At 38.1% G+C, this 25,854-nt stretch overlaps 1 protein-coding gene across 3 annotated transcripts in view; it reads right to left on the bottom strand.

The window, feature by feature from the left end:
- The window catches only part of LOC102479153 (adenosine kinase-like), a 144,824-nt gene that overhangs the window by 68,320 nt on the left and 50,650 nt on the right, over window positions 1-25,854 (bottom strand). For all 3 annotated transcript variants that reach the window (XR_337072.3, XR_003547484.1, XM_027767352.1), the window contains exons 2-3: window positions 20,471-20,545; window positions 4,863-4,916 (exon numbers count right to left, since the gene is read on the bottom strand). Coding sequence is in view for 1 of the 3 variants with exons in the window: in XM_027767352.1 (XP_027623153.1) it covers window positions 4,863-4,916; window positions 20,471-20,545 (129 nt within the window). In the remaining 2 variants the exon portion in view is untranslated. The remainder of the gene's footprint in view (window positions 1-4,862; window positions 4,917-20,470; window positions 20,546-25,854) is intronic.

The following is a 25,854-nucleotide window of genomic DNA, read 5'->3' as shown; positions in this document are numbered from 1 at the left end:
TGCACACACATGTGCCCAGCGTGAGTTTAAGCCATTGGGTCCGGGACTTCAAACTGTAGTCGACTACATGGGAGTCCAGTGATGTAGCTATTACACCATCTGCTGGCTCCTTAATTCAAGATACTTAACAGTGATACAAAACTGCTCTCTAATCTACAGTACATATTCAATTTTGGTAACTGTCTCAATGATATTCTTTAAAGTATCTCTCCTCTCGATCCCATCTAGACTTAAGCATTACATTTAGTTTTTTTTTTTTTTGAGAGGTTTTTTTCACTATAGGGCATGTGCGCTCGCCAGACAGACAGAGACAGAGAGATAGAAAGCGAGAAATCACCCCCCAGGGGGGATGGTCACGCTGCAATCCCTTCTCCTCCATTGTCCTCTCGGGATCTTGGGCACGCACGCATGCACGCACACACGCCCGGCGTGAGTTTTAAAGCCACCGGGTCCGGGACGCAAACCACGGTCGCCTACATGGGAGTCCAGCGACATAGCCATTATGCTAACTGCTGGTCCCTAGTTTTTGTTTCTTTAGTTTCTGTTAATCTGGAAAACTTTCTAGGCTTTTCTGTGTCTTTTCTAATTAATTCTTTTAAAATGTCTGTAATGTTGTTTAATTTGGGTTTGCCTTTTCGTCACAATTAAATTCATGTGTTTTTTGTTTGTTTTCCGATTTTCTTTGTAGACATACATGTAATGTCACGTCTTCAGTGGGTCCCAACAGAAGCACCGGATGTAAATCTATACTTGAGACAACTGTAAGGGGCAAACTTTTTTTACTTTAATAGTTCTATATTTAAGGCATAAACCCCATGACTTCACAGATAAAACATTAGACAATTTCTAAAGTTAATACTAAATTAATAATACAGAACATACTGGGAAGCACTACTACATGTGATACACAGGGTAAATCAAATTCAAAATGAAATGGACTGAAGTAGCCCATGCTAATGTACAGGAATGTCCACTCTAGATCTCATCCAAGGACTAAAAGAAGCAGATTAAAGATTGTGAGAAGGCAACTGATTAAAAGATTAAAAACAATAAGAATACCAGCAAAATAGGTACAGATCAGTACACTTAATTATTATATAGGAAAAGAAAAATAACACTATTCTTTTAAGGGTATAATATATGCTTTCAAGATAATGAAGGATGAACTTGTTATATTAACGAATCTGTTCAATCTATTCTTTCAATGAACTTTCTGATATATTTAGTCAACAAATATGCAGAATGAAAATCATCGTTGAATTTACTTGTGCTACTATACTAAATGTCTGCAAGTGCACACACCATATTTTAACAGAATAAAGATACTTAGTATTAACAAATGTTTCAAAGCAATTATCCTCAAAATATTTTAAAGCTTATACATGCATGATTCTACTTATCTTTACATCTTAAAGAGGAATACAGTAAAATTTTTGCAAATCCAAAGTTCTTTCCTATCATCCTTATTGTTTCAGTCCCCAGCTTTACGGTTAACATCGTTTTGCTAATTTTTCTAAATTCCATGTCAGAAGTCAATCATATTCCTTCTGTCCTCAAGAAACTTACATCGTAGTAGGGAAAACAGCTGTGCAAGCATATTACATAACTCATTATTTAATATAAAATGGTTCAGGGAGAAAGGAAAAGTGTGGCAGTGAAATCATACTCCCACATAGGAAAATCGGCAGTAGAATTTGATAACAGAAATATCCTACGAGAGCAGAAACTCCAGGTAATTATAAATGTAAAGCATTTGTTCTGCCTTTCCTGGTGGAATTTTGGGATCCTGTTAAGATATTTCTTTTTGCCCTTTCTACCATACAAAAATTCTGTATTTCACCCAGACCAAAAACAAATAAAAAACCAAAATCCCTTTCATGAACATTTGCTATCCAATTAAACATTGAAAAAAGTCTGGAAAAGATTCATTTCAAAAATGATACATAAAATTCAGCTAAAATCTAAAACTCTTTTCTTTTCCAAATCTTCCTTCGGGTTTTTCTCTCTCTCTTTTGGTCTTTCCTAACACAGAGAGACAGACCTAGAAATCCTAATTCTCTTTGGCATTCCCAAACAAAAGAGCATCAAGTAATAAGAAATCAAACAATTAAGAATAGTAGCAAAGAGGAAACACAAACTATGGAATGTTAACCAGCAATTAAAAGCAATTAACTGATACTTGCAAAAGCACTGATGAGGGGCCAGCAGGTGGTACAGTGGCTAAGGTGTTGGACTGCCACATGGCTGTCCACAGTTTGAGTCCCAGACCTGGTACCTTAAAAGCAGTATGGCCATCCCCTCAGGGGGTAATTTCTCACTTTCTCTTTCTCCCTTTGTCTCTCCAACAAGGTCACATACCATATAGTAAAAATACCTTTAAAGAAGAACACGACACAGACAAATATTAAAAACATATGGAAAGAGGCCTTATACAAAACAAAGCCTTCTTACGATTCCATTTATTTATTTTATTTATTTTTTTTGGAGAGGTTTTTGCTATAGGGCGCGTGCACTCACCAGACAGAGACATAGAGACAGAAAGCGAGAAATCACCCCCCAGGGGGGATGGCCACGCCACAATCCCTTCTCCTCCATTCTCCTCTTGGGATATTGGGCACGCACGTACATGCGCCCGGTGTGAGTTTTAAGCCACCGAGTCTGGGACACGAACCGCGGTCGACTACATGGGAGTTCAGTGACATAGTCATTATGCTAACTGCTGGTCCCTAAGCTTATATAATTTATATGATAATCTAACTTACACTTTTTAAAAGAGCTGTTTATTTAATTTTATTTATTTTTTTAAATTTGCTACAGGACACATGTACTCAGCAGAGAGAGCCAGAGAGAGAGAGGGAAAGTGAGAAAGCAAGCTGCCAGGTCCGGGACTCAAACTGTAGTCAGCCATGCGGAAGTCCAGTGCCTTGCAAACAGCATGCCACTTGCTGGCTCCTGACTTAGCCATTACGCTAACTGCTGGTCCCACGATTCCATTTATTGAAAAAAAAAAAAAAAAATTCCACAACATGCAAAACTTAAAAATAAAAGCCTGTAATAATGAATTGTAGGTGATGGTATCTATGTTCAAATTTTAGGTGAAGCATACTGATATCTGCAATTTACTTTTAAATGTTCCCAAAATATTGGGTCATCAAAAAAGTCATGATGCATTTTTGCATAGAAAACCATGCCGTAACTTTTCCAACGACTCAATATAAGTGCATAAACAGGTGTATAAAAGAATAAACAGGTGATAAAGTAAGTACAGTAACATGTTAATAATAAACTCTATATGGTGAATATATGCATGGATATATGTTTAAAATTTTTTATAATAAAATATAAAAACGAAAATCGTGGGATTATTATTTCCCCAGGGATAACTACATCTGGGGTAGCTAAAAAATGTTTAAACAAGTTAACACAGTTAAATGGAACATACTAAATAATACAGATTTATTCTTTAAAAACAGATGTCTGATATTTTTAAATACTATTTATAGTTTACAAAGACCAAAGGAATCTCTAGGCTGACTGACTGCTTAATTCCCAAGCCAAAAGAGTTGTGCTACCAGACCTACAAATAAATAACAAGTAAGCAACCAATGCTACAGTGATAATCACCTACCCTCACTGACTGTACTTGGCAGGAAAGAAAGAAACTGCACAAAATTTCTTCACAGTATGGAATTAAAATCAAATGAGGAAAGAACAAATATATAAATATTAATGAAAGGCTAGCATGACAAAAGGATATATAAACTATAAGAAGTCTGAAAGAAATCCTCTCCCTAAACATTGGTCCTATCATTTTGTAATTAACATTGCGACCTCTTTAGTAAGAAAGAAAAATGAGAATCATTTGAGAAAGGTAAGGACAGAATTTTAAAGTACTTAAAAAAAAATGACTTAATTACAAGAAGGAAATAATAATCTTGATGTACTCTATCTATAAAAAAAAAGTTATTCTCTGTATTGATAAGTACAAATGATGTTTACATTAGCTAATCCAAGAGGAACCTGAGTAAGACATCAAAATAAAATGTCTTTAACATTAGAGTGTGTCAGACATCACAGAAATTCCCAAGGAAGTTTGAGAAATTTACCAAGTTTATAAATGGGATAAAATTATAAGTTTGGGAATTTTTTAAAAGAATTATTTAATTTTATTTATTCATTCATTTAATTTGACCAGACACACACACACACACACACACACAGAAAGAGAGAGAGAGAAAACAAGCCACCAGGTCCAGGACTCAAACCATGGTCGGCCATGTGGGAGTGTTCAGTGTCTTAACCACCAGGGTATCTGCTGGCCCCAGGTTTGAGAATTTTTAATTCATCTCAACTTTTTGAGTCTCTTAAGATTATCCAAAGAGAGAAGACAAAATATAATTGATATGCTTCTATTTTCTAGGTAGTCTACCTTTTCCCCAATTATGTAGTGAGAAAAAATTCTAACATTAATATGTGAATACCTAATGACGAATAATCCTATAACATTAAGAATTTGAAGATTTTGAGGCTCACTACTACTGTAGGTTGGACCACCCATATTTTTATAATAGTTAAGGTTTTATCACCAAAATTAACACTAACAATATTTTATCTTAGGAAAGAAAAAAAAAATTTCCCAGTCTTCCTTTAGTCTGCATGATAAAATATAATTCTATATATCTTAATGTGCATACAAGAATTATTAACTTAATTTCAATGATCTTAATCCTAAAATTAAAACCATAGTGTTAAAATTACATCTTTTCATTTTATATATACTTTTTAAAAAAATCAAATTGTTTACATATATTTACTTCATAAACAGAGTAAACCACATACAACCTAGGGTTTAATGCACTTACAGTTCCTTGTGCTTGTCTTCAGCCAGGATTTGGTCATTTGGTTTCAGAGAATACCTTTAACACAGAAATATATATATATATATATTTATTGGTCATATAAACGCAGAAGTACATGTGCATCATATAAATCTAATTGTAGCATCATTTACAGTCAGTTGACCCCCACCAAACAAACACTACTATACTATTTATAAATAATTAATTTATTTCATTTTATTCATCATCATTTTTTTTATGTGACCAGAGTGAGACAGAGAGAGACAGAGAGAAAGAGAGAGAGAGAGAATCCACACTGCCAGGTCTGACACTTGAACCACAGTCAGCCATGTGGGAGTTCAGTGCCTTAACCACCATACCACCTGCTGGCCCCACTACTACACTATTATATATCTGATTTAACCCATAAAATACCAAAAATTCCTAAGCAGATGGTTCTTTGCTGTTCTATTAGTCATTTTCATTGTCTCAGGAACTGAAAGGAGATCAAAGTGACCATGTATTGAAAACACAAGATACTTTCAATATTCTTCTGCAGTCAGTCTTCTATACTGTTACCTCATTCAGCCACACAAAATTCAAAAGACTATTAGGCTGTCGGGAAACTCGTGAAGTACTTTTCTACTCAAAAATGCATCATGACTTTCCTGACAACTCAATACTACAACATTAAGTATTTTAAGAATACACAAAATAGAGGCCAGCAACGTAGTGGTTACGTTGTTAGACTCTCACATGGCAGACAGCAGTTAGAGCCCCAGACCAGTGGCTTGAAAATCATGCCAGGTACATGTGTGTTCGTGCCCAAGATTTCGGGAGAAGAACTGAGAAGGGATTACAGCATGGCTATCCCCCAAGGAGGTGATTTCTCACTTTCCGTTCCTCTGTCTCTTTCTGTCTCTCTCCAGCAAGCGCATGTGCCCTAAGGCAAAAATCTGTTAAAAAAAAAAAAAAAGAGAAAGAGAGAGAGAAAGAAAGAAAAAAAGAGTACACAAAACGTCATGCAGTTATTCATTCATTAAATACATAGTAAGTATCTACCATGTACCAGGCTACATATTAAGTAGTATGACACAGAAGGAAAAAGAGTTTTGGGGGTTTTGATCAAACCATATATACAAATACTTCACCACTTTCTTGAGTCTCAGTCTCCCTGTCTCTGAGGCAGAGGTTGTTATATGTATTAGATCAGGGATCTTTCACAGTACTGTTACAGTATATGTACTACTGAAGGTATATAGATTTCCTGAGAGATATAGAGAAATAAATAATACTGACAACAATTCCAGGTCTTCAATTTCCATTTATACTCAACCTTTTTTTTTAGATGTGTTTTCATTATCTATTTTATTATTTATTTTAATTTGACCAGAGAGAGAGAGAGAGAGAGAGAGAGAAAGAGGGAAAGTGAGAAGCAAGCCACCAGACTCAAACCGTGGTTAGCAATGTGGGAGACCCAGCGTCTTAACCACCACGCAACCTGCTGGCCCTATACTCAACCTTTTCTTAAAATGAACCTAACAATGGATCAGAGGTCCAAGTAGAAAGGTCATATTGATTTTCCTTCCCTGATTCTCATTTCATTAGTACCTTTAACCTAGTAATAAAAAGAATGACACACCTCTTACCAATTCTGAATAAAAAGTGTATTGTACTGACAGGGATGTAAAAATCTTTGAAAGTGCTAAACAAGAAATGATTTATATTTAGTCTATGAAGTATTCGTTAATTAAAATACATAAACTAACTACTAGGCAACTCAATTTGTATCGTATTTCTGAAAAGAATAAAGCAGGCCCACCCTCAGTGGCAGAAGCAGTAGGGTGCTATGACATGAAGTAGAGCCACTGGTAGAGCTAAGGTTTGGATCCTGAACCAACCTGAATAGGTTAGGCATGGCACCACTCGCCTAAAATCCTAACTAGGAAGTGTGTGTGTGTGTGTAATTAGATTTACAATAAAACCTAAGCTATACATTAGTTTAATACCATAACCACTAATCACATATGGCTATTGAAATTTAAACTGAAATGAAATACAATGTTAAAGTTCAGTTCATCAGTTGCAGAAGCCACACTTCAAATGTTCAAGACCAAATGTAACTAGTGGTCACCATGATGGGTATCACAGATATTTCCCTTATCACAGAATAATCCAGAGGACAGCACTAGAATAGAGATACTAATTTACTCTCAATTTCATTTTTTACTGAAATCACTTCTGTACGGCTTTATTTTTTTACATTTTTATGATTCATGACATTAATTTGGAAATGATTACTTCTATAAGATATGTAAGTAACAAACAAGAACCAAAAATCTAACCATTTTTTAAAGCTTAATGTACTTAGATCTCATGAGTTACTGAAAGATTTAAAAGAATATCTAAAATAAATTTTTTAAATGTAGATTAGAAAACTCATATGACAAAGATCACATTTTTTAAAAAGAATTATCCATTCAACTTTATTTTTTATTATTGTTTTTTTTAATTTGGCCAGAGAGAGATGGGGAAGGAGGTGGTGAGAAAGCAAGCCTCCAGGTCCAGGACTTAAACCATGGTCAAACATGTGGCAGTCCAGCGCCTTAACTACCACACCACCTGCTAGCCCCAAAGATGTCATTTTAAAAATTATTCTATAAGTATGATTCTCAACAAAATCTCAAGAAGAATTTTTGTAGAATTTTCTAAGTTCATTTCTAAAATTTATGTACAAAAGAACCTAGAATAACTAAAAGAAAAGTTTTAACTGCAGCCAATATGCACTCACCAGAGAGAATGACAAGAGTGACTGGGAGGGGAACCCCTCCTAGGGGGTGTGGTCACAGTGCAATCTCTTCTCCATTTCTCTATCTTGTTGGGATTTAGGGCAGGCTGGCGTGCGCACGCTCACACGCAAGTCCATGCGCGTGTATACACACACACACACACAGCGTGCTTTTCATGCTGCCAGGTCTGGGATTTGGATGCCTGTCAGCCATGAGAAACCCAGCTTCACCAACCATTAGGTTATGGAGCTAGCCCCAAAAATTTCTGAATAAGAACAAGGTCCTTCATCAGATATCAAGCCTTACTATAAAACTACAGTAATAAAGACTGGGCTGTCTTACTTCAGGGACACACATACAGATCAATGGGAAAGAATGGGGAAAAAAAAAAACTGAAAAATTTAAAATATGGCTAAATAGTTTTATAAGGAATTACCTGTGGGGACCAGCAGTTAGTGTAATGCCATGTCGCTGGACTCCCATGTAGTGGACCACAGTTCGAGTCCCAGACCCAGTGGCTTAAAACTCACGGCAGACACGTGTGCATGTGTGCCCAAGATCCCGAGAGGAGAATGGAAGAGAAAGGATTGTGGCGTGACCATCCCCCCTGGGGGGTGATTTCTCGCTTTCTATCTCTCTCTCTCTCTCTGTCTGGCAAGCGAACGTGCCCTACAGCAAAAAACCTCTCCCAAAAAAAAGAAAAAAAAAAAGAATTACCTATGGGTCCAGCAGGTGGCATAGAGGTTAAGGTACTAGATCCTACATGCTCAACTCTGTGGTTCAGTCCCAGATCCAAAGACTTGAAAATCATTCAGGGCATGTCTAAAATTCAGAGAAGAGAACTGAGGAAAAGGGATTTCAGTGTGGTCATCCTTGTGGGGGGTGATTTTTCATATTTCCTCTCCCCAGTGATTACACATGGTCTATAGAAAAAAACTATTTAAAAAAAAAAAAAAAAGGTCTTTTATAAAAGAAACTTTTTTTCAGGATTAACAGATGGCATAGTAGTTACTAGACTCACACATGACTGACCATGGTTCGAGTCCCAGACCCAGTGGCTTGAAATTCACACTGGGCACACATGCATATATACCCAAAATTCCATGAAGAGAATGGAGAAGGCACTGCAAAGGATGGGGGTAATTTCTCATTTTCTTTCTCTCTCTTCTGTCTCTTGTCTGTCTCTGGCGAGCACATGTGCTCTATGGAAAAAAAAAAAAAAAAAAAAAAAAACCTCTCTCAAAAACACAAGTAAATGAAATTTTTTCACTCAAAAACTATTTATTACATACCTAATATGTACCCAAAACTATATAAGAGTCAAAAGTATAGAGCAGTTACTCTGCACCATGTGCTTACTATATATGTAAAATATTTACTAAAATTATTGATACTTTTTACTATCCATGTGATATTTATAAATGCTGCATGCAAAGCTTATACTGTGCATACAACTATAAACCTAGTATAGAAAAGAATATTGAGCATCCTTTCAAGTAAGAAATTGTTGGCTGGGGCCAGCAGTTAGCGTTAATGGCTGTCGCTGGACTCCCACGTAGTCAACCGTGGTTGGAGTCCCGGACCCGGTGGCTTAAACTCAAGCCGGGCACGTGTGCGTGTGTGCCCAAGATCCCAAGAGGAGAATGGAGGAGAAGGGATTGCAGTGTGGCCATCCCCCCAGGGGGTGTTTTCTCGCTTTCTGTCTCTATTGTCTCTCTCTGGCTGGCTGGCGAGCGCACGCACCCTGTAGCAAAAACCTCTCCAAAAAAAAAAAAAAAAGAAATTGTTGGAAAGCAGAAGAAACTATGTAAGAGTCATGTAATCCAAAGGAAATTTTAAATTTAAAAGAAAGAAACTATTTTTTTAATTAACACTGCTTCTAAAAATATAGCATGCTGTTTGCAAGGCACTGGACTTCCGCATGGCTGACTACAGTTTGAGTCCCGGACCTGGCAGCTTGCTTTCTCACTTTCCCTCTCTCTCTCTGGCTCTCTCTGCTGAGTACATGTGTAGCAAATTAAAAATAAATAAATAAAATTAAATAAACAGCTCTTTTAAAAAGTGTAAGTTAGATTATCATATAAATTATATAAGCTTAGGGACCAGCAGTTAGCATAATGGCTATGTCACTGAACTCCCATGTAGTTGACCGTAGTTCAAGTCCCGGACCCGGTGGCTTAAACTCATGCCAGGCGCATGTGCATGCATGCCCAAGATCCCAAGAGAAGAATGGAGGAGAGGGTATTGTGGTGTGGCCATCCCTCCTGATGGGTGATTTCTTGCTTTCTATCTCTCTGTCTCTCTTTGTCTTTCTGGCGAGCGCACGTCTGGCGAGAGCGCACGCACCCTATAGCAAAAAAACAAAAACAAAAACAAAAAACCTAATGCTTAACTAAAGTTAACAATAACCTTGTTGATTTTTTACAGATATATGACTATGGAAATAGGAAAGGGAAAAATGCCAACTTCCCTCCCATTTGACCAACTGAAAAGATTTTATTACCTCAAGTACTACAAAGCCACACCTAGTTTCTAAACCAAGATTTAAGAGTTGTCTTCACTGACTCCATTTGCTTCTTTCCCCCCTTAAATCACTGCTTATCTAGAGCCTCTGGTAAATCACTGCTTATCTAGAGCCCCTTGCAGAGAAGAGAAACCAATCATTTAGCCCTGACCTGCATGCCTTTTTTTTCCCCCAATCAGGGATCTCCTTGTGATCCTTGTCATTTCTGCCCCAAGACAATAAATAACTTGCCCTTTGTTTCTAAATTTACCTCAAACTGAAATCTTTGCTTTAGCTTTGTATCATATCCAGTACAGCAGACAGTATAGACTCTGGTCTACCTCTCCCAAAAGTTGGTCTCACTGAATAAAATCCTTTCCTTATTCACCAAGATTTCTCTCTTTGGGGGTGAGTGGCATGGACATGACTTTGGGCCTCCTGAATGAGCACTCCTGCCCTTCTTGTCATTAATTTTAATAAGTTTACAGAAAAGGATGCAACTGAAGATGAGATACAACAGTAATTGCAAAAAAAAAAAAAAAAAGCCAGTTTTATAAGTAATCATAATCCACCATTGTGTTTCACTATAATTCCTGATTTTTTTAAATGGATATATTCATATAAGGAAGACAGAGGTGGCAGTAAATGAAAGAGAGCTAAATCCTTCACTATCATAATAAGTCAACAGACAAAATTAACCCAAGAAATAGCTGGATAAATAGACTTCAGTCAGTCTCTAAGCTTAGGACTGCTAAGTAAATGGTATGCGTGAGAAACTGAACTTCAGTTCATCTCGTTTCACATTTAACTCGCAGTATACTCCGGTTTTGACCACTTATTAGAACCTGGTAAGCAAGTAAGTAAGTAATCAGAAACTTTTCTCCAGTAAAAAAAGTAAGAGAATATTACAACCCCAATTAAAAGGAGCAAAAGCAAACTTTCCAGGTTAAGTCAGAGAGCATCACCTCCACCATTGCTTATTATCATAATTAGCTCATTTCTCCCTCAGGGGACTTAAAAGACCAAGATCTTGGCCTCCCCATGGAGTACTATTGTGTCCCCTGCTCTGGAACCATCCTAAAATAATCACGCTCTCTTTATCCTTTCCTTTTATCAAAGCAATTTTTATTCTTTGCCTCTCCAATCACCCCATGAAAACCACATGTAGCATTATTAGTATATTATTTTAAAATAGGCAGATACAAAAAAAAAAAAAAAAACACCTAACGGAATTTAAAATGATTTCTTCTAAAACAGCAGAACCTATAGAGCATTCAGGGAAACCAGAGGAGAAGTGGGCCATGCAACAAAGGATTGACATTTTTCCTTAACAACCTTCAGTACTAGCTGAGACTTTAGTACTAATCATAGACTGGTAATTTTTTTATTTGTTAATTATTTACTTACCAAGAAATACTATTTCTCAGCCCACAAATTTATAGTTTGGGAACATAGTTCAGTGACAAACATCTATGGAACTCAATCCAGACATTCTTTACATTCTAAACTCATTTAAACCATTTGGCATATGTCCATGTGTACTGCTTTAACAAAATAGCACAGACTGAGTGATTTATAAAAACAAAAGTTTATTTTTCACTTTTTTTGGCTGCCAAGAAGTCCAAAACCAGCACCACTCATTTAAAAGACATCCTTCTTGGAGCCAGCAGGTGGCATGGTGGCTAAAGCACCGGACTACCACATGGCCAACCACAGTTCAAGTCTCAGACCTGGCAGCTTGCTTTCTCACTTTCCCTATCACCTTCTCTGTCTGTCTGTCTCTCTCTCTCTGTTGAGAAAAGTAATACTAGGAATCAGCATATGGTATAACAGTTATGATGCTGGACTCCCACAGAGTCGACCATGGTTTGAGTCCCGGACTCAGCAGCTTAAACTCATGCTGGTCACGTGTGCATGTGTGCCCGAAATCCTGAGAGAAGAATAGAGGAGAAGGGATCGCAACATGGTAATTTCTCACTTTTAGTCTCTCTGTCTCTTTCTGTCTCTCTGGCGAGCATCTGCAGCCTATAGCAAAAATATCTCTTAAAAAAATACTAATAATGAATTATTTTTTTAAAAAAAGATAATCCTTTCTCCACTGAATTGGCCTCATCCCTTTCTCAAAAATAAGTTATTCTTGGGACCAGCAGTTAGCGTAATGGCTATTTCGCTGGACTCCCTTGTAGTCGACCGCAGTTCGAGTCCCGGATCCGGTGGCTTAAAACTCATGCCGGGCACGTGTGTGTGCATGCCCAAGATACCGTGAGAAAAATGGAGGAGAAGGGACTGCGGTGTGGCCATCCCCCGGGGGGTGATTTCTTGCTTTCTGTCTCTCTGTCTGGCAAGCACACACAAAAAAAAATAATAAGTTATCCTTTTATATGTGGAATTCATTCTGTACTTCTATTCTATGCAAACATTATCTCTATATTCATCCACTATTTTGATTATGGTAGCTTTATAATAATTTTTGAAATTAGCTAATAGCTTTCTGTAGATTCCATTAGGCATTCTACATTAGATGATCATATCTTCTGGAAATAAAAACAATTTATTTATTACTTCCTTTACAATCAGTACATCTTTTATTTATTCTTGCTGACCGCACTAATTTGAACCTCCAGTTATCACCATAAACTATTGAATGGAAGTAATAAGAGCTGACATTCTTGAACTGGTTTTGATCTTAGGGAAGAATATTCAGTCTTTCATTATTAAGAATGATATTATTAGAGCCAGCTCCATGGCAGAGGTAATGCACGGTTCGAGAGAAACCAGACCCCATATGGCAACCAAGTTTTGAATTCCCTGGCCAGGTCAGCCTGAAACATATCAAGCATGTGCAAGAGTGCCCAAGATCCAATGGGCTGGAGGACTGAAGGTAATCACAGGGTGACTAGAGCCCACAGAGGATGTGGTTTTGTGCTTGTTCATTCATTCCCTCCCTCCCTCCCTCTCTCTCTCTCTCTCTCTCCCCCCCACCCCCATACCACCCATTCATGTGCATACAATCTATCATGAACAAAGGGGAAAAAAATCTTTGGGAATATTATTAGTAGGTTTTTTTCCCTAAAGGTTAGAGAAATTCTCTTCTATTTTCTAGACTGCTGAAGGTTATTTTTTTATCCAGGAATAGATATACTACATTTTGTTGAAAGGTTTTTCTGTATTTATTGGTAGGATTATGGAGTGTTTTTAGTTTGTTTTAATATAATAAATTATTCTAATTGTAATCCAAATATTAAGCCTGCTCTACATTGCTGGGTCATTGTTTATTTATCCAATAAATTATATATAGTGATAGTAGTGTAAATATGGATAAGCTATTTTGTATTGATTTGGGTTAGACTTAATTATAAGTAACAGAATTAAAACATTTCAACCTTAATATAAAAATTAAAAATACAGTTAACGAAAGTTAGGGAGTAGAAAGAAAGAAGTAATAGCAGAAGGAAAAATAGGAACAGGAATAATTTCATCCTAGTAATAAGTCAAGGATTGTACTGAAAGGTGACAAATCTTAGAAATCTTAGGTTGGGCAAGGCCAGCAGGTGATGTGGTGGTTAAAGGAGCTGGATTCGCACATGGGTGAGAGTGGTTCAAATCCTGGACCTGGCAGTTTGCTTCTTAGCTTTCTCTTTCTCTCTCTCTCTGTCTCACTCTGGTTGAATTTAAAAACACAGAAATTTAAAAATAATAATAATACAAATGGAATGAATTAAATAAATAATTCTTTAAAAGAAAAGAAATCGTAGACTGGGCATCTCTACTCTGAAAAATCTGCAATCTAAAGCATTCTAGGATCTGAAACTTTCTGAGCACCAATATGACACTGCAAGTGGAAAACCCTGTGTCTGACCTCATATGATGAGTCACAGTCAACAGTGAAACACAAAAATATCGTGTAAAATTACCCTCAGGCTACATGCAGAAGGAACATACCCAACAAAAATGAATGATGTGTACAGACTAGGATTGCATCTCTAAGTTATCTCATTATATATATGCAAATATTCTAAAATAGAAAAAATTCAAATCTAAAACACTTCTAGTCCCAAGCATTTCAAATAAAGAATACTTAACCAATTACTAAAGTACAAGGTAACCAGAGAACTAATATGATCAACATAACCATATGCAAGAGTGTTTTCTGATCAAGAAAGTTATTTTTTAAATTTATATGTGAACAAGTTAGGATGAAACACACACCTTACAGTTTATCCAAAGTCCCCTACAATAGGTAAAAATTAAACATTCATGGATTCTTGCCTGACTGACACTTTGATATTTAAATTTACCCAAATATTAGTGTAATTGCCAGGATCCCCAAGAAAACAGAATTTGTTAAAATTTGTTATCCCCCTGGGACCAGCAGTTAGCGTAATGGCTATGTCTCTGGACTCCCACATAGTCGACCACGGTTCACGTCCCAGACCCGGTGGCTTAAAACTCACGCCGGGCGCGTGTGCATGCGTGCCCAAGATCCCGAGAGGAGAATGGAGGAGAAGGGATTGTGGCATCGCCATCCCCCCAGGGGGTGATTTCTCGCTTTCTGTCTCTCTGTCTCTCTCTTTCTGGTGAGCACACGCGCCCTATACCAAAAACCTCTAAAAAAAAAAAAAAATTAAAAAAAAATTTGATATCCCCCCAAAATCAGTTGTATTTTATATATATTAGAAATGAACAGTTCATGAAGAAAACAAATCCATTTGTAATAGTATCAAAAACAATAAAATATATATAAGATTAAATTTAACTAAAGAAATAAAAGATTTATATACACTGAGAACCTACTAAACATTGTTGAAAGAATTTTTAAAACCCTAAATAGAGCTAACCCTTAGAGCAGTGGTTAAGCCCTATGCATACAGAGCCAGATCCCACCTGGCCGATTGCAGCTTGAATCAATCACAGCACCTTGAAAAACACACCAGACCACATGCGCATACGTGCCCAAAATCCTGACAGGATGAAAAAAATGTAAGAAAAGAAACTGCAGCATGACCACACCTAATTGGGGGCTCACCCTCTTTCTCCCTCCCTCTCTCCCCTTCTCTCTCCAGTGACTGCACTCATCTTCTGGCAAAAACTAAAACAAAAAAACAACCCTAAATAAACAGAAACCTGTCCCATGTTTATGAACTAGAGGATTCAATATTGGTAAAATGTCCATATTTCTGGGACCACCAGATGGCATAATGATTATATCACTGGATTAGCAAGGAGTCGACCGTGGTTCAAGTCTTGGACCTGGTGGCTTAAAACCAAAGCGTTGTGAGTGCATATCCAAAATCTCAAGAGGAGAATGGAGAAGGGACTGCAACATGGCCATACCCTGTGAAGGGTGATTTCTTACTTTCTGTCAGTCTCTGTCTCTCCAGCAAACACATGCACCCTATAGCAAAAAATCTCCCTAAAAAGAAAAAAAGCTGTATTTCCAAAATTGATCTATATTCAATATAACTCAAATTAAAATTCCAACTGCCTTTTTAGCAAAAATAGGCTGATCCTAAAATTCATATGCAATTACAAAGGGACCCCGAGTATAAAAACCAATCTGGAAAAAAATAAAGTTTAAGGACTCAAATTTCCTGACTTCAAAACTTACAACAAAGCTACAGTAATCAAAATGCTATGGTACTGGCTTAAGGACTGACATATAGGTCAATGGAATAGAAGTTAAGAATCTAGACACTTAAGGTGGCTGGCAGGTGGCATGGGGGGTAAGAGCGCTGGACTCCCACATGGCTAACCATGGTTCAAGTCCCAGACCTGGCAACTTGCTTTCTCACTTTGTCTCTCTCACTCCTCTCTCTCTCACTCTGCCCTGTGGTCAAATTAGAAAATAAATGAGTAAATAAAGTTAAATAATTAAAAAAAAAAGAATCTAGAAATTTATACAGATATCTATGGTCAACCAATTTTCATCAAGGATGTCAAGATCACTCAAAGGAAAAAAGTCTCAGGCCAGCAGGTGGCGTAGCAGTAAGGCTCTGGACTCCAAGGTGGCAGACCACAGATCTTGTAGCTTGAATACCACGCCAAGTGTGTGTGCTTGTATACCCAAAATCCTAGAAGGAGAATTGAAGACAAAGGACTGAAGTGTGGCCATTGGGAGGTGATTTCTCACTTTCTCTCTCTCAGTCCCTCTCTCTCCCACTCATTCACTCTCTAGTGAGTGCACACACTCTACAGCAAAAAAAAAAAAAAAAGAAAAAGAGAGAAGAAATAAGTCTCTTCAACAAACGGTGTTTGGAAAACTGGATTTCCACACGCAAAAGAATCAGATTCAACCTTTACTTCATACATGATACAAAAATTAACTCAAAATGAAATCCAAGACCTACATTTCATAGCTAGAACTATAATACTCTTAGGAAAAAAATAATCATAAACCTTCAATATCTTGAATTTAAAGGAGTCTGAGCCATGGGACCAGCGGTTAGCATAATGGCTATGTCGCTGGACTCTCATGTAGTCGACCACGGTTTGAGTCCCGGACCCGGTGGCTTAAACTCATGCCGGGCACATGTGTGTGCATGCCCAAGATTCTGAGAGGAGAATGGAGGAGAAGGGATTGTGGCATGGCCATTCCCCCTGGGGGGGTGATTTCTCGCTTTCTGTCTCTCTGTCTGTCTGGCGAGCGCACGCGCCCTATAGCAAAAAAATCTCTTTAAAAAAATAAAAGGAGTCTGAGCCATGACAACAAAAGCACAAACAATTAAAGAAAATAGTAAACTACATCAGAATTTAAAACTTTTTAACATGAAAGAACACTATCAAGAAATTAAAGACAGGACTGACTCCATGGCACAGAGATAATGTGATGGTTAAGCAGCTGGATCCCACACAATAGCATTTTGAAGACCTGCCCTGGTCAGTCTGAAACACAGCAGGCACAAGAGCAAGTGCCTAAGATTCACAGGACGTAGAGCTAGAGGAAGGGGATCCAAGAATAACAAGACCTTATGGAGGGTGCCCCTCCTCCCTTTCCTCTCTCATTTGTGTATGCACTCCACCATAAATAAAGAATAAACACTGGGAACCAGCAGTTAGCGTAATGGCTATGTCGCTGGACTCCCACGTAGTCAACCGCGGTTCATGTCCCAGACCCGGTGGCTTAAAACTCACGCCGGGTGCGTGTGCGTGCGTGTCCAAGATCCCGAGAGGAGAATGGAGAAGGGATTGCGGCGTGACCATCCCCCCTGGGGGGTGATTTTTCGCTTTCTGTCTCTCTGTCTCTCTCTGTCTGTCTGGCGAGCGCACGCGCCCTACAGTGAAAATCTCTCTCAAAAAAAAAAAAAAGAATAAACATTTAAAACATTAAATACAAATTAAATACAACCCACATAATAGGAAATGTTTACGAATTATTTATCAAATGAGGATGTAATACCCACAATTTAAAACTCAACAACAAAGAGACAACAACCCCGTCATACCAATAAACACACGAAAAGATGCCTAACATCATTAGTTATTAAAAAAAAAAAAAAAAAAAAAAAAGCAGATGTGGGGCCAGCAGATGGCATGGTGGTTGAGGCACTAGACTCCCATATCGCTGACCACAGTTCAAGTCCTGGACCTGGCGGCTTTCTTTTCTTTTCCTTTCCTTTCTCTCTTTCTCTCTCTGTCTCTCTCTCTCTCTTCTCCCCGTCCCACCTAGTGAGCACATGTGCCATATAGTAAATTTAAAATAATAATAACAATAAATTATTTTTAAATGCAAATCTGCAGCCAGCAGATGGTGTAATGGTTCTATCACTAGATTCCCATATGGCCAACCACAGGTTGAGTCCTGGACCCAGCAGCTTGAAAACTCACACCAGGCACGTGTGCATGCATGGCCAAAATCCCAAGAGGAGAATGAAGGAGAAGGGACTGCAGCATGGCCATCTCCCCTGTAGGGTGATGTCTCTCTTTCTATCTCTCTGTCTCTCTGGTGAGCCCACACACCCTATAACAAAAGTCTCTCTTAAAAAAAAAAAAAAAGTAAATCAAAACCACAATTAAATACCACTATTGGGTTATCTGAAAAGTCATGACGCATTTTTATATAGAAAAACATGCCATGACTTTTCCTATGACCCAACAGAATGTGTATAAGTTTAAAAATGGAAATAACGGGACCAGCAGGTGGCATGGTAGTTAAAGTGCGAGACATTCGCACATGGCCAATCATGGTTCAAGTCCTGGACCTGGTGGCTTGCTTTCCCACTTTCTCTCTCTCTGTGCGTCTCTCTCTGATCAAAATAAAGTAAATGAATAAATAAAATTAAAAATAAATAATTCTTTAAAAAAAATTGGAAATAACAAGTTTGGTAAGGATGTAGAGAACTCAGAACACTTGTCCCAATTTGGGACCATTGCAAAATGGTAAAGCTGCTGTGTAAAACAATTTGGTGGTTCTTCAGAAAATTAAAATACTGAATTACTGTATGATCCAGCAATTCCATTCCTACATGGATATTCAAGAGAAATGAAAACATATTTCAGCACAAAAGCTTATGCACAAATAATACACAAACAACATTGTTCATAATTAACAAAACTAGAAACAATCCTTATGTCTACCAACCAATGAATGGATAACCAAAATGTGGTACATCCATACAATGGAAGATTATTCTACCATAAGAAAGAATGAAGTACTGAAACATGACCACAACATGGATAAACTATCAAAGCATTACACCGAGCGAAATAAACCAATATAAATGCAAAAGGTCACAGACGGTTCCATTTCTATGAAACACCCAGAACAAGCAAATCTACAGAAAGAGAAAGAATACACTAGTGGTTTCCAGGAGACTGGGCAAGAAAACGAAATAGTAATGACTGCTTTATGGGTATAGGATTTCTTTCAGAGTGGTAAAAAAGTTCTGAGGCTGGTTATTGGTATAGCAGTAAAACGCAGGTCTCTGTGAGGCTGGCCCACATAAGAAAGGTTCCAGGTTTGTGTCTATAGACTTTCCAGAATATGCCAGGCACTCGAGTGCCCATGATCTTGGACTGACTAAAGCAGGAGATGGATCATGGCATCAAGACCTGTTGTTGGTTCTGTCTCTCTCACTCCTGAATAAACAAACAAACTTGCAGGGAAAATAAGTAAATGTCCTAAATTATATACTGGTGATGGTTGTTAAAGACTATGAATGTACTGGAAGTCACTGAACTCTATACTTCTGATGAATAAAAATGATGAATTTTATATTATTTGAATTTTACCTCAACTTTTAAAAAAAGAGGTTGTTTCTGGGCAAAGAACTTAAGGTATGCAAAGAGGAGAGGGTTTGTTTTCTCATCCTTAATTATTTTTTACTACTAATTATTCTATTAATATGTTCCAAATAGTCTCAAAAACATAAATATGGGGCGAGCAGATGGCGTGGTAGCTGAGGCGTTGGACTCCTACATGGCCAACCACTGTACGAGTCTAGGACCTGGCAGCCTGCTTTCTCACTTTCTCTCTCTCTCGACATCTCTCTCCAGTCAAATTAAAAACTAGTAATAATAAATAAAATTAAATAAATAATTATTTAAGAAAAGAGGAAAACACAGGTAAAGGAACACAAACTGACTTCTCAGATAAGTTAAAAACATCAAAAGTTGGGGCTGGCAAGTGGCATGGTGGCTACGGCTGACTAGTTTGAGTCCTAGACCTAGCAGCCTTCTCTCTCTCTCATACATACTCTGTCCTTCTCTGGTCAAATTAAATAAATAAATAAATAAATAAAATATATATTATATATGTACTTAAATAAAATTCTTTAAAAAAATCAAAAGTTACTACTAGATCATCAGAAAAGTCATGATGCATTTTTGCATAGAAAAATATATTTTTATGCAAATATTTTAAATGCATATTTTTCTATGCAAAAATGCATGACTTTTCTGATGATCCAATATTAACAGGGAAATGGTGGAGATCTGGCCGGTGAATTATGTCCTGAATATTATTCTTGTTCTCTCTAAGTGTCTTTCTTCTCTTATTTATGCTATGGTACCATTATAGATACAGTTCACTGACAGTAATTTAAAACTTAGGGAATTAAATTATTACATAAGTCATAAATACTTTCTCCTTTCAAATAATAAACAACAAATTTCAAGTGATAATAGTAACAATAACGAAAAACTGTATTTAAATTTTCTCAGAGAAAAATATTGTAGTCAATTGCTCAATAAATATTGACAGTACATATGCTATTAATAGATTTAAATTTCCTGAGTTTTCCTCCACTGGAAGGTGTTAGATGATAAATTCAGTATTAAAGTGTTCATTAGTTTTTATTCAAATGTAAATTTCACATCGTACATATGAAGTGTATCATACTTACTTATCAAGGAAATCTTTGTCCACCACAGCAGAGATGTCAAGGAGAGGATTTCCCATTCCAAAGAGAATATTTTCACTAAGAAAACAAAATCAAAAGACAAGCACATGTTAGAAATACTTCCGAAAGGAAGTTCAAATATAAAATATACACAAATACAAATATCATCATTTCATTCTGAGAATAAACTTAACCTACTTTGATTTTCCTATTGTGTGTTAAAAAAAAATTTAAAGGTAGTACAAAACCACATTAAAAAAACTGATGACTTCTAAATAGGATAAAATATAAGATACCAGATCACATCATTTTTTTTATAATATTCAACAGTTAATGATAGAAGCTAATGAATTAGAATGTACTTCTTTTACAAAGGAATATAATACCAGAAAATTTTCTAATACCAGAAAATTCTGTACCTGATAAATATGACTGATAATTAACTCTAACAAAATATTCAATTACTAAAAGTTATTAGGGAGCATGCAGCAAATCCTGAAGGACTTCAAACAGGAGCACTCCCTTAACAAACTGAGAAGGATTGTTGTAGGCCTTCGCAATGGCTATCAGAGATGATATATGGGACAATGTCAATTATGGGACAGCCCATGGCATGCTAAAGGTAACCCATGGATTCCACCTGGTCTATTGCCAGGTTTGAGTCCAGGGCACACACACTCTCTAGGAAATCGGGGGGGGGGGGGGCGGGGGGGGCAGGGGGCTTTTTTTTTTATTTTGTGTTTTTTTGTTTTTTGGGGTTTTTTTGGAGAGATTTTTGGTATAGGGAGCATGTACTTGCTGGAGAGACAGAGAGATATAGAGGAAAAAAGTGAGAAATCATTCCCCAGGGGAATGGTCACACCACAATCCTTCTCCTCCATTCACCTGTCAGGATTTTAGGCACGCACACACGTGCCTGGCATGAGTTTCAAACTGCGAGTCTGGGACTCAAACCACGGTGGGCAATGTGAGTCCAGCACCTTAACCACTGCGCCACCTGCTGGCGCCATGCATTTTACTTTAATTTGCTGGAGTGCACATGAGCTGGCTGGAGAGAGACAGAGAGAGAAAAATAAATGAGAAAGTACCTCCTCATAGGAATGGTTGTACTACAATGCCTTTACCTCTATTTCTCCTTTTGGAGGCTATTGGGCACGCCATATACAGGCACCTGGCATGCTTTTTTCAAGCTGCTGGGTCCAGGATTTAAATTGTACAGTTGGAAAAACGGGATCCAGCTGCCTCAACCACCACTCCACCAAATCACAGGCTGGCCCAAGAAATATACATATTAAGATCACCAAAATATAGTAACTCTTCAGCCTTAAAAGGTTGTAATAGATAAAACCGATTTTAATCATAAGGCCCGAAAAAGACTGCCTGTAAATCCTCCTCCTACACTGCCTGGAAAATTCCTACTAATCTTTTTGAATGTCTTATATGCTACCTCTCTTTGGAAACCTTTTCCAACCAACTCTTACTCAAGGGCTACCATGAAAAGTTGCACGAGCAGTTCCTTGCACTACTCTGGAGAGGGTGCTATTCACAATGTGGATAATGGCTTCTGAATCTTGCAGTCAGCCACATGGGTTCCAGGCACCTTCCCCACCATGCTACAGGCTGGCCCGATACTGCATGTTTTAAAGTTTACCTCATCTGATATTAATACGGTCACTAAGCTTTCTTCTGTTTAGTGTTTTCCTGGTACATCTTTTTTCCAACCTTTCATTTCCTTTCTCTTCTGCTCTCTCTCCCCAAAATAAATTCATTCCCTAGCGCTCAGGTCTAAAAGTCTTTGTACTTCATCTCAATCAACTGATCTCAGTTAGCTAGACAAGAATGTAAAGATTTTTTTTTAATCTCAGTAATTGGGTTGTTGGAAAAGTCATGACATATTTTCACAAAGAAAAAAAATACGTCATGACTTTTCTGACAACCCAATAGATTTGTATTCCCAAAAGCTAGCATATGATGATCACACCGGCTTTGAGTGATTTTGTGATTATGCATTCTGAACTTTCCTAACAGTTTGCTGGTTCTCTCAGGCTTCCATAGATCAGGACTAAATTTAGACTAAAGTTAAATTTTAACTTTTTAGGAATAATTATTAATTTTATTTTTTAAATTTGCTATAGGGCATGCATGCTCACCAGAGGTGGGGGGAGAGAAAATGAGAAAGCAAGCCACCAGGTCCAGGACTCGACCCATGGTCAGACATGTGAATGTGAAGTCCAGCACCTTAACCACCATGCCACCTACTAGACCCTAAAAGTTAAATTTTAAAAGATTCTTACATGGAAGATGAAGTAACATTAATTCAATATGACTTGAGATAACACAGTACTCGCTAAAGCAATCATTAAATGGTAATACAAACAAGTATAGCTAAAAATCAAACAGAGGGGCCAGTAGATGACCTAGCAGTTACATTGCTGGTCTCCCACATGGCCAACAGCAGTTCGAGTTCCAGACCCGGTGGCTTGAAACTCACACTGGGCACATGTAAGTATGTGCCCAAGATCCCAGAAGAAGAATGGAGGAAATGGGATTGTGACATAGCCATCCCCCCTGGAGGGTGATTTCTCACTTTTCTTCTCATTGTCTCTGTCTCTCCTGGTGAGCATACGTAACCTAAGGCAAAAATTCTTTAAAAATTCTTAAAAAAAAAAAAAAAAAAGCCAAACAGAATATATAAAATACTAACATATACTCAATTAAAAAAATAATGGCAGAAAAGATGAAATAAAAAATACAACAAATGGGAAACAAAAAGATGATAAACTTGAAACCAACTATATTAATAATTACATTAAATGTACTGGGGTTTAGCACTCCAATGAAAAGACAACGATAACTATATGGTATGAAAATTAAAAAAAAAAAAATCAAGTTAAATGCTACACTTTCAGGGACAAGCAGTTGACATAATGGCATTGTCGCTGGACTCTCATGCAGTTGACCGCGATTCGAGTCCCGGACCTGCTGGCTTAAACTCACACTGGGCGCTCGTGCATGAGTACCCAGGATCCCAAGAGGAGAATGGAGAAGGGACTGCGGCATGGCCATCCCCCCCGGGGGGTGATTTCTCACTTTCCTGGTTTTTCGGACGAGGGTACATCCCCTACAAAAAAAAAAAAAAAAAAAAAAAATTCTCTCCAAAAACAGATACACTTTTCTTACATTTTTTAGAAAGATTTTTGCTATAGGGCGCAAAAGAGACAGAGAGACAGAAAGCAAGAAATCATTTCCCAGGGGTGATGGCCACACCACAATCCCTTCTCCTCCATTCTCCTCCTGAGATCTTGGGCACGTATGCACACACGCCCAGCATGAGTTTTAAGCTTGACAATGTGAAGAGTGCTGTCTGTCTCTCACTCTCTCACAACAACTTAAATGGATCTCAACAGCATTGTGCTGAGTGGAAAAGAAAAAATCATATTTCACAGGATGACAGCCTATGCAATTCTATTTACAGAACATTTTCAAATGGGCAAAATTATAGAGAACTAATCAATAATTCTTGGGGGATTAAGGTTCAGGAGGAGGCATGGCCATAAAGAGATAATATGGAGGAGTTTCTCTGTCATTACAAATAATCTGGTGAAATGCGGTAATAGTCACATGAACTTGAACAAATAGTATTTTACAGAACTGAGGCTGGCAGGTGGCATGATGGTTATAGCACGGGACTCCCACATGGTCAACCAGAGCTCGAGTATTGGACCTGGTGGCTTACTTTCTTGTTTTCCATCTCTTTCTTTCTCTGTCTCTCTCCGATCAAATTAAAATAATACTAACGGTAATAATAAAACTAATGCTTTATTTAAAAATTATAGAATTATACATATCACAACTTCAACAACAAAGATTATATACAAAACCTGATGAAATTCTTTTTTTTGGAAAGGTTTTTGCTATAGGGCACATGCGCTCACCAGACAGACAGAGAGAGAGAGACATAGAGACAGAAAGCGAGAAATCCCCCCCCCCGGGGGTTGGTCATGCCACAATCCCTTCTCCTCCATTCTCCTCTCGGGATCTTGGGCAGGCACGCACATGCGCCTGGCGTGAGTTTTAAGCCACCGGGTCCGGGATGCGAACTGCAGTCAACTACGTGGGAGTCCAGCAACATAGCCATTACGCTGACTGCTGGTTCCCAAAACCTGATGAAATTCTAATAAGGACTACAGTCAACTTATTGTACTATGCCAGATGGTGGTGCAATGGTCACAAAACTGGTCTCACACGGATGGCCCTGGATTCATACCCCAGAGCCTCGTGTATATACTGGGAACCTATGTATGCCTGTAGTCTGAGCTGGCTGTGACTGGGAGTAGATCACAACGTGAAGATCCTGTCTGGGATGTGCACCTGTTTCACTCTCAGAATAAAAAGTAAAAATAGTTTTACACCAATATCAATTTCCTGGTTTTGGTAACATTCTACAGTTATTTAAGATATATCACTGGGGGCCCAGCAGGTGGCATGGTAGGTAAGGTGCTGGACTCCCACAAAGCCAACCATGGTTCACGTCCTGGACATGGCAGCTTGCTTTCTCACTTCCTCTCCCCACCCCTGTCTTTCTCTGGTAAGGCAGCAAACTAAAACATGATAATAATGATATATAAAATTAAGTAACTGTCTTAAAGAAAAATATATGTCACTGGTGAAGTTCAATGAATAGTATACAGAAACCCTCTATACCATTTTACAACCTCTTGTAATTTGTAAGGTATTTCAAAAGAAAAGGGGGAAAAGGATATAAAGATAGATACAGGACCAGGTGGCCAGGTGTAGTGGTTAAGGCATCCCACATGGCTGACTGCAAGGTTAGAGTCCTGGACCTGGTGACTAGAAAACTGTATGAGTACATGGGCATGCATGCATAAAAGGAGAATGGAGAAGTGACTGCAGCATGTCCACCTGCCGCTTAGGAGTGCTTTCTCACCATCCCCCTACAATCTACCTTCAGAGAGCAGATCCGCCCCACATTAAAAAATTTTAAATAAATAAAAATAGGAGAGGCCAGTAGTTGGCATGGAAGTTGGGGCCCTGAACTCCCTCATGGCCTACTATGGTTCAAGTCCCAGACCTGGTGGTTTGCTTTCTCACTCTATCTCCCCTCTCTGACGACTACTGAAAACTTAAAAAGTGAGACCAGCAGTTAGGGTAATGGCTATGTTACTGGACTCTCATGTAGTTGACCACAGTTTGAGTCCCAGACCCGGTCACTTAAACTCATGCCGGGCACGTGGGCGTGGGTGCCCAAGATCCCGAGAGAAGTCTAGAGGAGAAGGGATTGCAGCATGGCCATCCCCCCTGAGGGGTGATTTCTTGCTTTCTGTCTCTATGGCTCTCTCTGTCTTTCTGGTGAGCGCAAGCACCCT

The sequence above is a fragment of the Tupaia chinensis genome, unplaced genomic scaffold (assembly GCF_000334495.1).
Source record: "Tupaia chinensis unplaced genomic scaffold, TupChi_1.0 Scaffold144173_1, whole genome shotgun sequence".
Classification (NCBI taxonomy): domain Eukaryota; kingdom Metazoa; phylum Chordata; class Mammalia; order Scandentia; family Tupaiidae; genus Tupaia; species Tupaia belangeri.
Note: the sequence above shows the minus strand (reverse complement) of the source record. Positions and strands in the feature narration are given on the sequence as shown.